The sequence below is a fragment of the Triticum dicoccoides genome, chromosome 7A (genome assembly GCF_002162155.2).
Source record: "Triticum dicoccoides isolate Atlit2015 ecotype Zavitan chromosome 7A, WEW_v2.0, whole genome shotgun sequence".
Classification (NCBI taxonomy): Eukaryota; Viridiplantae; Streptophyta; class Magnoliopsida; order Poales; family Poaceae; genus Triticum; species Triticum dicoccoides.
The window spans coordinates 589,520,156-589,534,563 of NC_041392.1; the positions used below are offsets into that span (position 1 = coordinate 589,520,156).

The 14,408-nt window shown below is 46.0% G+C and overlaps 2 protein-coding genes across 3 annotated transcripts in view; both read left to right on the top strand.

The window, feature by feature from the left end:
* Positions 1–3,447, top strand: part of LOC119330028 — a 9,599-nt gene extending 6,152 nt beyond the window's left edge. Inside the window, exon 3 of one of the 2 annotated variants that reach the window (XM_037603136.1) lies at positions 3,303–3,447. In XM_037603136.1, the coding sequence (XP_037459033.1) occupies positions 3,303–3,418 (116 nt within the window). In that variant the 3' untranslated portion in view covers positions 3,419–3,447. Of the gene's footprint in view, positions 1–2,882; positions 3,277–3,302 lie in introns of those variants that run through there. The other variant, XM_037603135.1, reaches the window with a different exon arrangement.
* Positions 3,448–3,674: 227 nt separating this feature from the next.
* Positions 3,675–6,556, top strand: LOC119330029. Its single transcript, XM_037603137.1, has 4 exons — positions 3,675–3,771; positions 4,781–4,868; positions 5,691–5,765; positions 5,863–6,556. Exons 2-4 carry the CDS (start codon positions 4,824–4,826, stop codon positions 6,244–6,246), a joined length of 504 nt encoding a protein of 167 aa, XP_037459034.1. The 5' UTR covers positions 3,675–3,771; positions 4,781–4,823; the 3' UTR covers positions 6,247–6,556.
* The last annotated feature ends 7,852 nt before the right edge of the window (positions 6,557–14,408 follow it).

Genomic DNA, 14,408 nt, shown 5'->3' on the forward strand with positions numbered 1-14,408 from the left:
GGCAGGGCGACTCCATGTCCCCACAACTTTTCGTACTTGCCGTCGACACCCTGGGACGGCTCCTGCGACGCGCACACAGCCTGGGCATCCTGCAGCCTCTACACCCACGCCGTCCCATCCCGGCGATCTCCCTCTACGCCGACGATGTCATGGTCTTCTGCCACGCCACGGCGGAGGACACCACTGCGATAAGGGAAATCCTCGCCTTGTTTGGCAGGGCTTCCGGCCTGAAGGTGAACTTCACCAAAAGCTCCGCCACCATCCTGCATGGCGACCAAGCGGCCACGGAGATGATCGCGCACCTCGGCTGCCCGGTGGCGAATCTCCCGATCACCTACCTCGGCATACCCATGTCCACACGCCACCCATCTGCCGCCCAGCTGCAGCCCATGGTGGATGCGGTCGGCGCGCGCCTGCCGACATGGAAGGCCTGGCTGATGACTAAAACCGGGCGCCTCGCGCTGGTCAAGTCGGTCTTGTGTGCCATCCCTGTGCACCAACTGCTTGCATTCGTGCCCCCCAAAAAAACCCTCAAGCAGATCGAGAAGATCCAGCGCGGCTTCCTCTGGGCTGGACATGCCACTGCCAATGGTGGACACTGCCATGTGAACTGGAGCAGAGTGTGCCGCCCCATCGAGCTCGGGGGCCTTGGCGTGCGAGACCTCGAGCGTGCCGGCCTCGCCCTGAGACTACGCTGGCTATGGTTCTCCAGAACGGACCTGGAGCGAGCATGGCAAGGGCTCGACCTCCAATTTTCGCCCACGGAACGAGCCCTGTTCTGGGCTTCCACGTTCACGATCCTCGGGAATGGGCAGTCCGCCCTGCTCTGGGAGGACCGGTGGATCAGCGGCCAATCCGTGCGCGAGCTCGTGCCTAATCTGTACGGCTGCATACCCAAGCGACGACGAACAACGAGAACTGTGGCAGATGGGCTCAATGGCAACTCCTGGGCACACGACATCCAAGGAAACCTCGGTCTCCACGAGATTGGTCAGTATCTGCAGCTCTGGCAGATCATGCAGCGCAGCGAGCTTTCCACTGCACCGGACAAGTTGATCTGGCGTTGGACAGCGAGCAGCAACTACTCTGCGCAGTCCTGTTACACGGCGACCTTCCATGGAGCAACGGCCTGCCACTCATGGAAGCTGATCTGGAAATGCTGGGCGCCGCCGCGTGTCAAATTCTTCCACTGGTTGGCCAACCAAGACCGATGCTGGACGGCTGAGAGGCTGGCTCGCCATGGCCTCCAGCATCACCCCCGCTGCCTCCTATGTGACCAGCAGCCGGAAACGGTGCGACACCTCATGCTGGAATGCGCCCTCGCCCGTCAGGCATGGCACGAGACCCTGGCCTGGCTACGCATCCCGGCCCTGATCCCCCCGCAGGAGCCATCGCTTATGGACTGGTGGAGACAGGCCAACGAAGACACGCCGCCGACCCTGCGCAAGGCCCTGAAATCTGTTGCGTTGCTCGTGCCATGGATGGTCTGGAAGCACCGAAACAGCTGTGTCTTTGACAATGCGATGCCTTCCCTCAACACACTCCTAGATAGCATTAAGGACGAGGCCCGCTCATGGACAGCAGCTGGGGCACCTGTTCTCCGACTTGTGCTGCCCCAAACCTGGGATGTGCACTAATTAACTGGCTGTAACCCGCACATCCTCGGATGATTGTAACTGAATCTCTCCTTTTCAATGAAAAGAAATGCAAAGCTTTTGCGTTTTCTCGAAAAAAAAGGTCTTAGTAGACGGACATACTCGCCATGCACGTGCATTAGTCTCAGCACTGACCATCTCGTAGTTTAGACCTTGAACAATAATATGTTCTCTAGTTCTCCTTATTAGTTCCCAGGGAAAGAAATCAGTGTTCAAGAGAACACTACTGACAGTTTGAAGAAAACGCAGTTGCCTATGTATCAGCAGTGTTGATGTATGGCTCCTTTAACTTCCATATTATTACAGAAGATGGCTCTTGGTCTGAACTCCCCTTGGCAATTTATGATGGCTGTTAGATTGATGACTAACTCAATCTGATGGCTGTTATTTTAAAGATGACGTCGTTTAATGTGGATGCTGCATTAGAATAATAAAGAAAGATAAGGCTTAGAAGACCTGGCCAAATAGAATTGCATTTTACTTTTTTGTTTCCCTCTACACATAGGAATTGTCATGGTTCATCTGCTCATTATTTGAGATGTAATATTGCTTTGTTTAAGTACTCCCTCTGTTTCTCTTTACTCTGCGTATAAAATTTGTTTGAAGTCAAGCTACACAAAGTTTGACCAAATTTATATAAAAAAAATGAACATCTACAATACTAAAACTGTATAGCATGAAAATACATTTCATGGTGCATATGATAATATTGATTTCTTAGTGTGAATGTTGATATTTTTTAATATAAAGTTAGTCAAACTTTACAAAGCTTGACTTTGACCAAAATTTATATGCAGACTAGAAAGGAGGGAGTATATGATAAGTATTTTTTTAAGACGCATAATGATATGAAGTAACTTCCAGATAATTAGAACATTGATAATTTACAGTAATGTTCTAATATGATTGTAAGAGATACCATAGAAGTATTGAAACTCTAGTTGAGTTGTTAGTTTGTCAGTTTGTCACATTGCCTTTATTTATTCATATACAACTAGAAAATTAGGCATGTTTTTCTCATGTCACTAGAAGTATCAGCAAATGTATGAGTTTACAAGTTGGTATGAGAATGATAGCAAATATATGTTATGACGTGACAGTGTGGCATTCAGTTTTCCTATACAAGTACATATCATGGAATTTGTATTATAAATGATGAAAAATGCCAAGTCAGGACATATATGTTTTCTTAATATAATCTAGTTCCTTCTTTTATTTTGATGCAAGTTCGATGCTTCTCTTGTGAGTTTAATGGGGCAAAGATTGTGCATCCATATGATGAATCATATTGTGGGCGCTACGAAGATTTCAATATTATAGCTCAGGGAAAACATGGCACTCCGAATGATCTTCTTATCAGCTCCTGCCATTATCATTCTGACATGATGGCCACAATGACAGAAGATTTTATCTATTTTGATCCCAACATGGACTCAGAGTTTGCAAAGATGAATCCTATTTCTAATGTGGCTAGGGAGTTGAAAGGATTTAAGGGTAGAATCTTCTGATATGTTTCTGGCTTGTATGATAGAACATAACATATTAGCTGTTTTATAGATGTAGATTGGAACGTGGAAACATATAGTTGTATATATGGTTCTAAATTGTCCTAATTTCCTTTTACCGCCTCTTTTGTTGTTTTTTCAGGAGACGAAGTAGTGTTTACACATGAACACGTCATCGTTTTTCCTATATATATATATATTGGTTCACGATGCATTGCCGCGCGAAATCAAGATATTGGAATTGGATTAGTCAATTGATTCATAATTGCCTTTCGAGCACAACCAATATATAGTAGAACCCCCTTTACTTGCCGAAGCACTTCTTGTATCTGTCAATTATGCTATGGCCGGAGTCCTACTCATAGTGATCTGGTCAAATTGGGAGAAGCTGTAGGTATTATTGCAGGTCAATCAATTTTGGAGCCAGGGACTCAACTACCATTAAGAACTTTTCATACTGGCGGAGCATCAAGGCGATACCAAAGACATTTTTTTGTGTGGAAAAATACCGAAGCTTTATTCATTAGATATAAGAAGTACATCGTTTGTGAGGATCATTACAATTTCATCTACCGGTTCCTCAAACCGAGCAGAAGTCAAGGAAAATCTAGGTAATGTAGCAAGCTCATGAGTTACTTTATTTGCTTCTCTATTACAATGTTCAAATCTAGTAATAAGGAAATCACAAGCATAATGGAAACAATCGTCGCAGATTGCTGCTGCCGCACCCGCTGACTGTCCTCCATCCTGCATCAAGATGGCAATGGGGCCCCGAAACCCGCGTCCCCGCGGGTTTTTACCCTATTAGGGGACGGGGATGGGCGACTTTCTATTCCCGTGGGGCTCCTCGTGGGTACATTATAAAACCCGGCATGTTTCGCGGGTTTAAACCCGTTTGAGTACTACCCGAACCCGAAACCCGACAAAACCCGTCAAAATACATTATTTAGCACGCACCGATCCATCTTGACTCAAGTGGCCCAAAGCTACAGTGCCCGAGCAGCCGAGCCCCACAGCATCGAGGCCCTGGAGTACAAACCAACCCCTCGCTCGGTCGCTGCAGTGTTGCTCACTCTTTAGGACTCTCTCTCCCACACAACACGAAACCTAAATCTAAACCTAGGTCCCCCAGCCGTCGCCTGCTGCTGTAATATGCTCCTGTTTTTCTTCCAATTGTTGCTGTGTTTCTTTGACTGCTCGTGGGGACGGGTTCCCCGTGGGTTTTGAAAACCCGATGGGTTTAGGGGATGGGAAAAAATGTAACCCCGCGCACGTTAATGGGGACGAGGACGGGTTTACGATTTTCTCGTGGGGATGGGTTTGGGCAAGCAAAACCCGGTGGGTTTCGTCCCCGTTGCCATCTTGAATCCTGCATAGTATGAATGACCTCCAGGTTATCCGAGTTAATAATAAGTTGATGTGTGACATACGTATTGTAATAGAGGCACACATTTTCAAAGATAGGCACATCATTATGGTTTTTTTTTCCCGCAATGTAGACAGGGCAGGAAAAGTCACTCTGGCATGACATATTGACATGATTATATCTCATCTACTAGTGACATGCGTGATGCATTTTTGTCTTTTTCATAAATAACTGGCTGAACTTTCTTATGCTAGAGACGAATTGACTTCCGTTTCTCCTTTGGAAATCTTGCTGCAAATGGGTTATGCCCGATTGGGACGATTCTTAATCAGGGAAATACAGGTGAGTTCTTATTAGAGTCTTCCAGCATTTTCTTATATATTTTTATTATCGATTGAAGGGATTTACATCCACTCTATTTGACATGAACAAAACATTATCAGCAAAATGAAATGAGTACAGTCATACAAATAGGCAAATTCGCAATATATCTGGGATGCAGATGCCAATTATTCGTGATGATCCTGAATTTGTTTAGGCAAGTAGAGTATTTGCCCATTGGACTGGTATAGATACATCTCATAATAATATATTTACTGTGATTGGGATCCATAGAGGTAGAATATTAAGCAAGAAACACCATGGAACTACCATATGCCTCTTGATCTGATCTTCTGAGCCTCAACTATAGCACGAGAAGCTGAGCATAATTTATTCACCTCATTAGTCAGCATATACACTTGGAAGTAGCTCATTTTTGAAATGCATCTTGGTAGTGATCGTGACTCATGAAATAGCTCTCTTTAATTCTTTATGCCTTCTGCATCTTTCCATCCGAAACACTTTTCCGAAGAGAAGTATGAACCGGTAAGCTGGGGGACTTGGGTCATAACTGGGGATTGATGATATGCGACAGATGTTGGGCATCCGGTAGTTTAGGGTGTACCATGGAGCGTGGACCAAAAGTCCAAAACCCACCTTACTAAAAGGACCTTCTTACAGTATGTTGATAAGGGAACTACTCCCTCCGTTTACAAATATAAGATGTTCTACCTTTTTTCTGAATCAGATGTATATAGACACATTTTAGTGTGCTTGTTCACTCATTTCAGTCCGTATGTAGTCCATATTAAAATATCCAAAACATCTTATATTTGTGAACAGAGGGAAGTACATTATTATTCGGAAGCAATGGAGAGGATGATGGAACTGATGCAAACTAACGGAGTACAAAATGTGGTGAGGTGCCCTGGGCCCTGTCTGATTTCTTTGTTTATTAACTCGGTTGTTTGTTTATCAACTCCCGAATCTAACATATTTTATTTATCTATTGTAGGCACGCAATTATACCAGTAGAATTGGGGGCTTTGAGGAAGTCAGCAGAAACTTTGAAGACATTGCTACAGAGCTGGCCAAAGGGTTTCCTTTGGTTGTTGATATTTTGCCTGGGAGAAGTTTTTATGATCTTATGTATGGCGAAATATACAGGTGTCCATATAATGACAGGACTAAACCAGCCGGACTAACAATGGGTATCCACACCGTCGTTCTTGTGGGTGCTGCAAGGGTTGGACCAGATGATTACTTCTACTTTTTAAATAGTTATGGAGAAGAATGGTGTTTGAGGATTGAGAGGGACACGCCGAAGGAAATTGGAGGTGTAGGTAAACTTATCGCCAATGATATCTGCAATGCTCCTTTCAAGTTTTGGAGAATGTGATACCTTGTTTTGAGCTCTTAAAAAGGCAATAGAGTTGCATTGCCTCCTAGCAGGTGAGCCATTGGTACTTCCATGCTTCTACTGGATGAATGATTAAGTTTGATTACTTAGTATGGATAATTGGGCTCTTGGTACTTGTGAGGGAAGGGATTTATTTTTCAGTGGATGTTGTTGGGGTCTCATTTGTGTGATCAATTGAAAGATCAAATGTATAACAGTGATGAGCAGCAGTTTCATTCTTTTGCCATGTATTATTCGTGTGAACAAGTGAACAATTGTTTGTATGTATGAATTCCGTGATTGGTCCTGTCAATTATGCCGTAATTTGGTATTCTTATTCAGTTTCGTATTTCCAGCTGGATGGGCCCAAAATGTTTGACGAAAAATTAAGGACGCCGATAATTGTCACACGTTTGGCACAATGAACATTCGCCCACACGACCCTGTGTGGCATATCCAGCAGGCAGTCCACACGACTCTGTGTGAGCGAATATTAAAACTGCCTACACGTGTGGCACGAGGAGTACCCTACCACACACTCGTTCAACACGAGGGACACACAGCCCACACGCCTCTATCACATGAGGCCTTTTTCTCTGTGAAAAAGGAACAAAAAGCCCACTGACAACAAATTAAATGAAAAGGCCCAAATTTTGTTTTCTTTCTTTGACAAATAAAAAGCCAGATTTTGCTCAGCTACTAAAAAATGTCATCAGCTTTGAAAATAGCAGAAAAATTGCCATTCGAGTTTTTTAACAATGGCATAGGTTTATAAACACATATTTAATCCCCCAATGAAATATGGCAAATCTGCCATGACAAAAAAGAATATTCAATATTGCCATGTGAAAAAACACAAATAGTCAAAAAATTCATGTGAACACAAAAATTTGACAGGACAAATAAAAGATAAAAAATGCAATGGCATTTTTAATTAAAATTACCATGGAAGTTTAATTAAAATTGCCGTATTTTGAAGGATAATTTTGCCGTGTGTTAGAAAAAAAAGTTGAAAATCAAGTATGAACAAAGAGATCTGCCATGGCAGATTGGTATCAAAGAATTGCCGTGTTTTGTATGATGAATTTATCATGTGTGAAAAACACAAAAAGTTGAAAATTCAAGTATGAACAAGAAACTTTCCATGGCAGATTCATATCAAAACTTGCCACCACGAAATTCACGTAAACTAAATTTGCAAGGTTATAAAAGAAGGAAGAAAATTGGCCATGCTCCATAAACTACCGTTACCATGAAAGATGCAATGAGATCGCCATGGTCCCGTTTAAAAAAGAAAACTTGCCATGTTGCAAAAAAAGAAATGAAATTTGCCATGCCTCGTAAACTACATTTGCCATGATAAACACACTAAGTATTTTTCGCACATGGCAAATTCATCATAGAAAACACGGCAGATTTGTATCAAAGAGTTGCCGTGTTTTGTATGATGAGTTTGCCGTGTGCGAAAAAACACAAAAAGTTGAAGATCAAAGTATGAAGAAGAAAAATTGCCATGGCAAATTCACATCCAAACTTACCATGGCAGATTTGTATCAAAACTTGCCACGGCGAATTCAAGTAAACTAAATTTGCCATGATTTGAAAACTAAATCTGCCATGATTTGTAAACTAAATTTGCCATGAACCAATAAGCTGAATTTGCCATGATTTGTAAACTAAATTTGCCATGAACCAAAAACTAAATTTGCCATGATCAGTAAACTAAATTTTCCATGGTGAATAAACTAAATTTGCCATTATTAACAAACTAAATTTGCCGTGGTTAAGTTAGAAAAAAAAGCATACATATTGTCATGGGAGTGTTGACAAAAAACCCTAAATTTGCCATGTTTAGAATATAAAAAAGTTGTTCAAAAATTTGCCATGTTGTTATTTTTTTTATCAAAATTGACATATTTTGTGTGAATGAAAAATTGCCGTGCATGTGAAATACGACGAAAAATTGCCGTGCATGTGAAATACCATGAAAAATTGCCGTGCATGTGAAATACCACGAAAAAATGATCAAAATTGCCATGGCAATGGCTTTTCAGAAATTGATGCTTCAAATTTATGTTTACACAAAATTCAGTTTGACATGGCAAAAAACTAACTCTGACAATTGAATAGCAACTTGCCATGGCAACTATTCACTAACAACAAAAGATGAAACCTATACACCATTATAAAATTACCATGTCAGTTGATTATAATTTGCCATGGAAAACAAATATGTAAATAATAGTGAATACCCCATAGTATAATAAATTTGCCATCTTCAATGCAATAAAATTGCCATGTGATATTTTTATGAATTTCCCATGTCAAAACAATAAAATTGCCATTTGTCATGCATACAACAAAATGTTAAGTTGCCATCACACAAAGATTTCAGAAAAAATAGTGCCTCAATCAGAACAGATCAGGCAATGAAAAAGACATAGAGCTATCTAGTTGCAAACCAGAGCATGAGAACAAATGTACTACTAGCAAAACAGCAACTCACCATCTGAATCATTGCCGGGGCTAAGGAACTCCATGCGCATTTGGTGGATCCCGACTTCACCGGTGCATCCAGGCGTGCACATTGGCTGGGCTCGCCATGGGGATCCTGCTCACCAGTGGCTGTACGGAAGCTCTCCGACGGAAACTGCTGGACAAGCTGCTCGCCACCATGGCATCGCGCGCATGTTCCAGGCGTTCCAGCGGTCGCAACGCACATCTCCACTGCCTACAGCTCGTGCTCCCGCTCATGGAGGAGCTCCGCGAGGCATCCCAGCCTCGGCCCCTCACCGACAACGTTGAATGACGCCTTGCCCTCCTCAGCTGCACCTTTCAAAGCCGCCCGCCGACCAGGCCGTCGTCCCCGTCGGCGTCCACCGCGACCATCCCGCGGCGTTGGAGCCCCCGAGCTCCGCGTAGCGTACCCAGCGTTTTGATTTTCGTTTTGTGATTTTTCTCGCCCTAGGCCGAGATGGCCGAATTTCGGTCGTTTTTAAAAATTTCGGCCGAAATTTGACCAAATTTTGACTGAAATTTGATTAAAATTTGACCAAAATTTCTCAAATTTGACCAATTTCGGCGGAAGATAGATTTCGCCCTAGGCCGAGATGGCCGAAATTCGGCCGAAATCCATTTTTTACGGCCAAAATTCAAAACCCTGAGCGTACCCGCCCCGCCTCGTTCATCGCCTTGCTCTCCTCACCTGCGCCTTCCAACCGCCCACCGATCGTGACATTGCCCCTGTCGGCGTCCACCACGACCATCTCGCGGCGCTGGAGCCCCCGTTGATCCGCAGATGCTCCTCTCCGACTGCGCCCTGCCTCCTTGAGTAGCATCTTGTTGGCTTCGGCTCCGCCGCACCTCCTCGAGCTCCGCCTCGTCATCTCCGTCGCCACGCCGCTGACACGCCCCGCGGTCGCGCGTGGAGGGACTCATTCTCCTCTTCCAGGGCCGCACGAATGCCTCGACCTGGTCGTGGCCACGCCGCCGCCCGGCCTGCGGCGAGCCGCCGCTCATGGAGACGGCCGCACGGGTGGTCTCCGTGCCTTGGCATGCTTGGGTTGGATCCAGCCATCTACCGCCATCTGGGGCCCTCGAACCGCGCATCTAGCGCAGCCCTCGCCGGGGCCCGGGAGTCGCCGGGATCCACGGGCTTCGCCGGATTAGAGGCTGGCGGGGGAGGATGTTAGGATAAGTTGTATAGGGAGAGGAAAGTAGTTTAAATTGTACTCTGTCTTCTGTCCCTTCTTCTGTTCCAACTCCTGTAACCTTGATCGATCCTGTGACGATCGTTCGTTTCTTGTAAGCCACGACAATGTTTCTATATAATGCAATGCGGCCCAGACGAAGGGTTCTACGCTTCCCACAATAACTTATATGGTAATCAGAGCCCCTTCCTCTCGTACATCTAGCCACGACAATTAGATCGATCTAGATTGAATCGGGAAGAAAGAAAAAGAGGGCCGAGAGAAAGCTATGGCAGGCACCGCCGCTAGCATCGTTGCTTCCACCGAAAACTCCCTGACCACATCCACCATGAGTACCCTATCCACCCAATCCGCTGGATCCACCTATGGGTCTTCTTCCACCTCCAGCAACTCTATCTCTCTCGGTTCACCTCCATCGGAGAAGCTCACGAGGACAAATTTCCTCCTCTGGAAGGCCATCGTGCTACCCCAGATCAAGGGAGCACAGATGGAACACTTCCTGGACGCTGCAACGCCGGCGCCCCCTCCTACGCTCACCATCACCAAGGATGGGAAAGAAGAGCAGATCTTCAACTACGCCCGCACAATCTGGTACGCTCAACAGCAACAATTGCAAGGTTATCTAATGGCATCTCTGTCCCGGGAGGTTCTTGCTCAGGTGGTGACTCTCCAGACGCCGGCCGAAGTGTGGGCGGCGATCCATGCCACTTTTGCTGCTCACACCCAGGCGCAAGAAATCAACAACCGCATCGAGCTCGCCAATCTTCACAAGGGGAACTCCACCATGGCGGAGTATCTCGCCAAAATCAAGGCGCTGGTGGACGAGATCGCCACCATCAGCGCTCCTCTCACAGATCGGGAGATGACCTCCTACGTCCTGAAGGGACTTGACCTGGAGTACAACTCCGTGGTCTCAGCCCTGCAAGGCCGCGTCGAGCCCATCACCACGCCAGAGCTCTACATCCAGCTTCTTATCTTCGAGGCACGCGTCAATCTTCTGCAAGGTACACATCATCGCCAATCTTCTGTTAACAGTGCTTCTCGAGGGCGCGGCAACAGTGGTCGCGGCCGTGGTCACCAAGGTCATGGCCGTGGCGGTGGTCATGGCGGGCGTGGCAATAATCAGGCTCCGCCCCGCTCTGGTGGTGGTGACCGCGGTGGTGACCGCGGTGGAGGCTACAACAGCAACAACACCTATGGTGCCTCCTCCAACTCTCGCCGCACTAGGTGTCAACTATGCAAGAAACCGGGCCATGAAGTCATTGACTGCTGGCACCGGTTTGACGAAGATTTTGTACCTGATGCACGCCATGCAGCCGCTGCCATCCGGGAGCAAGGAGGAGGTGATGGTGATACGGTCTGGTATGCGGACTCCGGCGCTACGGACCATGTCACAAACGAGCTAGAAAAGCTTGCTCTTCGCGAGAGATATCATGGCAATGATCAGATTCACACCGCAAGCGGTGGAGGTATGGAAATTCAACACATTGGTCAAGCTTCTATTAATTCACCTAATCTTAAACGTGATCTAGTTCTTAAAGATGTCCTTCATGTTCCTGAAGCTGACAAAAATCTAGCATCTATGTCTCGTTTAACTCTCGACAATAATGTCTTCTTTGAGACTCATCCCACCTATTTTTTCATAAAGGATCGGGCAACGAGGGAGCTCATTCATCACGGTAGATGCATCGGAGGGCTTTACCCCATCACATCAAGAGTCTTTAGTCGCAAGCGTCGTCGAGTTTACTCCGTCACCAAACCCTCCTTGGCAAGGTGGCATCAAAGATTAGGACATCCCTCTTCAATCGTAGTCAAGCAAGTAGTCAATAAAGGCAATTTGTCATTGTCAAATAGTTCCAATAATGAGTCTGTGTGTGAAGCTTGTTAATGTGCCAAGAGTCACCAACTTCCCTATCCTGTGTCCAGTAGTGTGTCACATGCTCCTTTAGAGCTTATTTTCAGTGATGTATGGGGTCATGCAAGAGATTCTTTTGGAAGGAAGAAATATTATGTTAGTTTCATTGATGATTATAGCAAGTTCACCTGGATATATTTGCTTAAGAATAAATTCGAAGTATACTCTGTTTTCCAAGAGTTTCAGAAACTTGTTGAGAGATATTTTGACAAGAAAATTCTTGCAGTCCAAAGTGACTGGGGAGGAGAGTATGAGAAACTCAATGCTTTCTTTCGTGACATAGGTATTATTCACCATGTATCTTGCCCCCATGCTCATCAACAGAACGGCTCGGCCGAGAGAAAACACCATCACATTGTTGAAGTTGGTCTCTCCTTATTAGCTCATGCTTCCATGCCACTTAAATATTGGGATGAAGCTTTCATCACAGCTACTTATCTCATTAATCGTCTCCCTAGTAGAGTTATTGGCAATACAACTCCTTTGGAACGTCTGTTTCATCAAAAACCAGACTATAACTCTCTCAAAAAAATTTGGGTGTGCTTGCTACCCAAATTTGCGTCCTTATAATCGCCACAAACTTGAGTTTCGTTCTACTCAGTGTGTCTTTCTTGGCTATAGTAATCTTCATAAGGGATATAAGTGTCTAGAAGTTACTACAGGTCGCATCTATATTTCTCGAGATGTTGTTTTCGATGAGACCTTGTTTCCTTTTGCCAAACTTCATCCAAATGCCGGAGCCTTGCTTCGTTCTGAAATTTCCCTTCTTTCAGACTCTTTATCTAATTCTGATCACAAGGGTGAATTAATTAGAACTGATCATGTGGAAAAATCCATGGAAAATCTAGAGAATTTTGATAATTGTGCAGCAGCAGGACGTGATTTTATGTGTGCAGAAAATGCCAAAACTGGCGCTGGATCCCAGAAGGATTTTCCTGCAGGTGCGGAATCTAAGGTGCGGCGATCCAAGGCAGATTTCCCTGCAGGCGCGCGATCCCAGGAGGGAATCGGCGGCGCTGCAGGCGCTGCGCCTGACGCTGCATGCACACCCAGCGCGGGGCCACACGCTTCTGCGGGGCGGGTGGCCGACAACTGCCCAGGAGCGGACCCCACCAGCGACAGCGAGGCTGGTGGCCGCACGCGTTCTCCTGCGCCAGCGGGCGCTGATTCAGCAGGCGCTGATTCCGACGCCGATTCTGTCGGGCCCGGCACGATGCGCTTGGATCTGGAGCCAGATTCGGCTGATCTGGCCGGTTCAGCTGCATCCTCCGGATCTTCTGTGGCAGGGTCTACAGCAGTGCAACATACAGTACTACCGCGCCGTCATACAAGATCTCAGTCTGGAATTACCAAAGAAAAGGTGTATACAGATGGTAGAATCAGGTATGATAAAACCAAGCAAGCTTTTCTTATTAGTACTAGTGAGCCCACACATTTGCATGATGCTCTTGCTCACAAAGATTGGAAGAAGGCTATGGATGATGAATATGATGCACTCATGAAAAATAAAACTTGGCATTTAGTACCACAAAAAAAGGATAGTAATGTGATTGATTGCAAATGGGTATACAAGATTAAAAGAAAATCTGATGGGAGTATAGACAGATACAAGGCTAGGTTGGTTGCAAAGGGTTTTAAGCAAAGGTTTGGTATCGACTATGAGGATACTTTTAGTCCTGTTATTAAAGCAACTACCATTCGACTTGTACTGTCTATTGCTATTTCCAGAGGATGGAGTCTACGACAGCTAGATGTTTAGAACGCGTTTCTTCATGGTGTTCTTGAGGAAGAAATGTTCATGCGGCAGCCACCAGGATATGAAAATAAAAACACACCACATTATGTTTGTAAGTTGGATAAAGCATTGTATGGGTTGAAGCAGGCCCCAAGGGCTTGGTATTCAAGGTTGAGCATGTTGGGGAACGTTGCAGAAAATAAAAAAATTTCCTACGGTTTCACCAAGATCCATCTATGAGTTCATCTAGCAACGAGTGATTGGATTGCATCTACATACCTTTGTAGATCACGCGCGGAAGCGTTCAAAGAACTGGGATGAGGAAGTCGTACTCGACGTGATGCAAATCACCGGAGATCCTAGCGCCGAACGGACGACACCTCCGCGTTCAACACACGTACGGTCAGCGTAACGTCTCCTTCTTATTGATCCAGCAAGGGGGAAGGAGAGGTTGAGGAAGATGGCTTCAGCAGCAGCACGACGGCGTGGTGGTGGTGGAGCTGCAGTACTCCGTCAGGGCTTCGCCAAGCTCTATGGAGAAGGAGGGGGTATTGGAGAGGGAGAGGGAGGCACCAAAGGCGTGGGGTAAGAGGCCCTCCCCCCCACTATATATAGGGGCCTAGGGGGGGCGCCAGCCCTAGGAGATCCAATCTCCTAGGGGGGCGGCGGCCAAGGGGGGTGGAGTGCCCCCCAAGGCAAGTGGGGAGCCCCCCCCACCCACCCTAGGGTTTCAACCCTAGGCGCAAGGGGTGGGCCTTGGGGGGCGCACCAGCCCACTAAGGGCTGGTTCCCCTCCCCACTT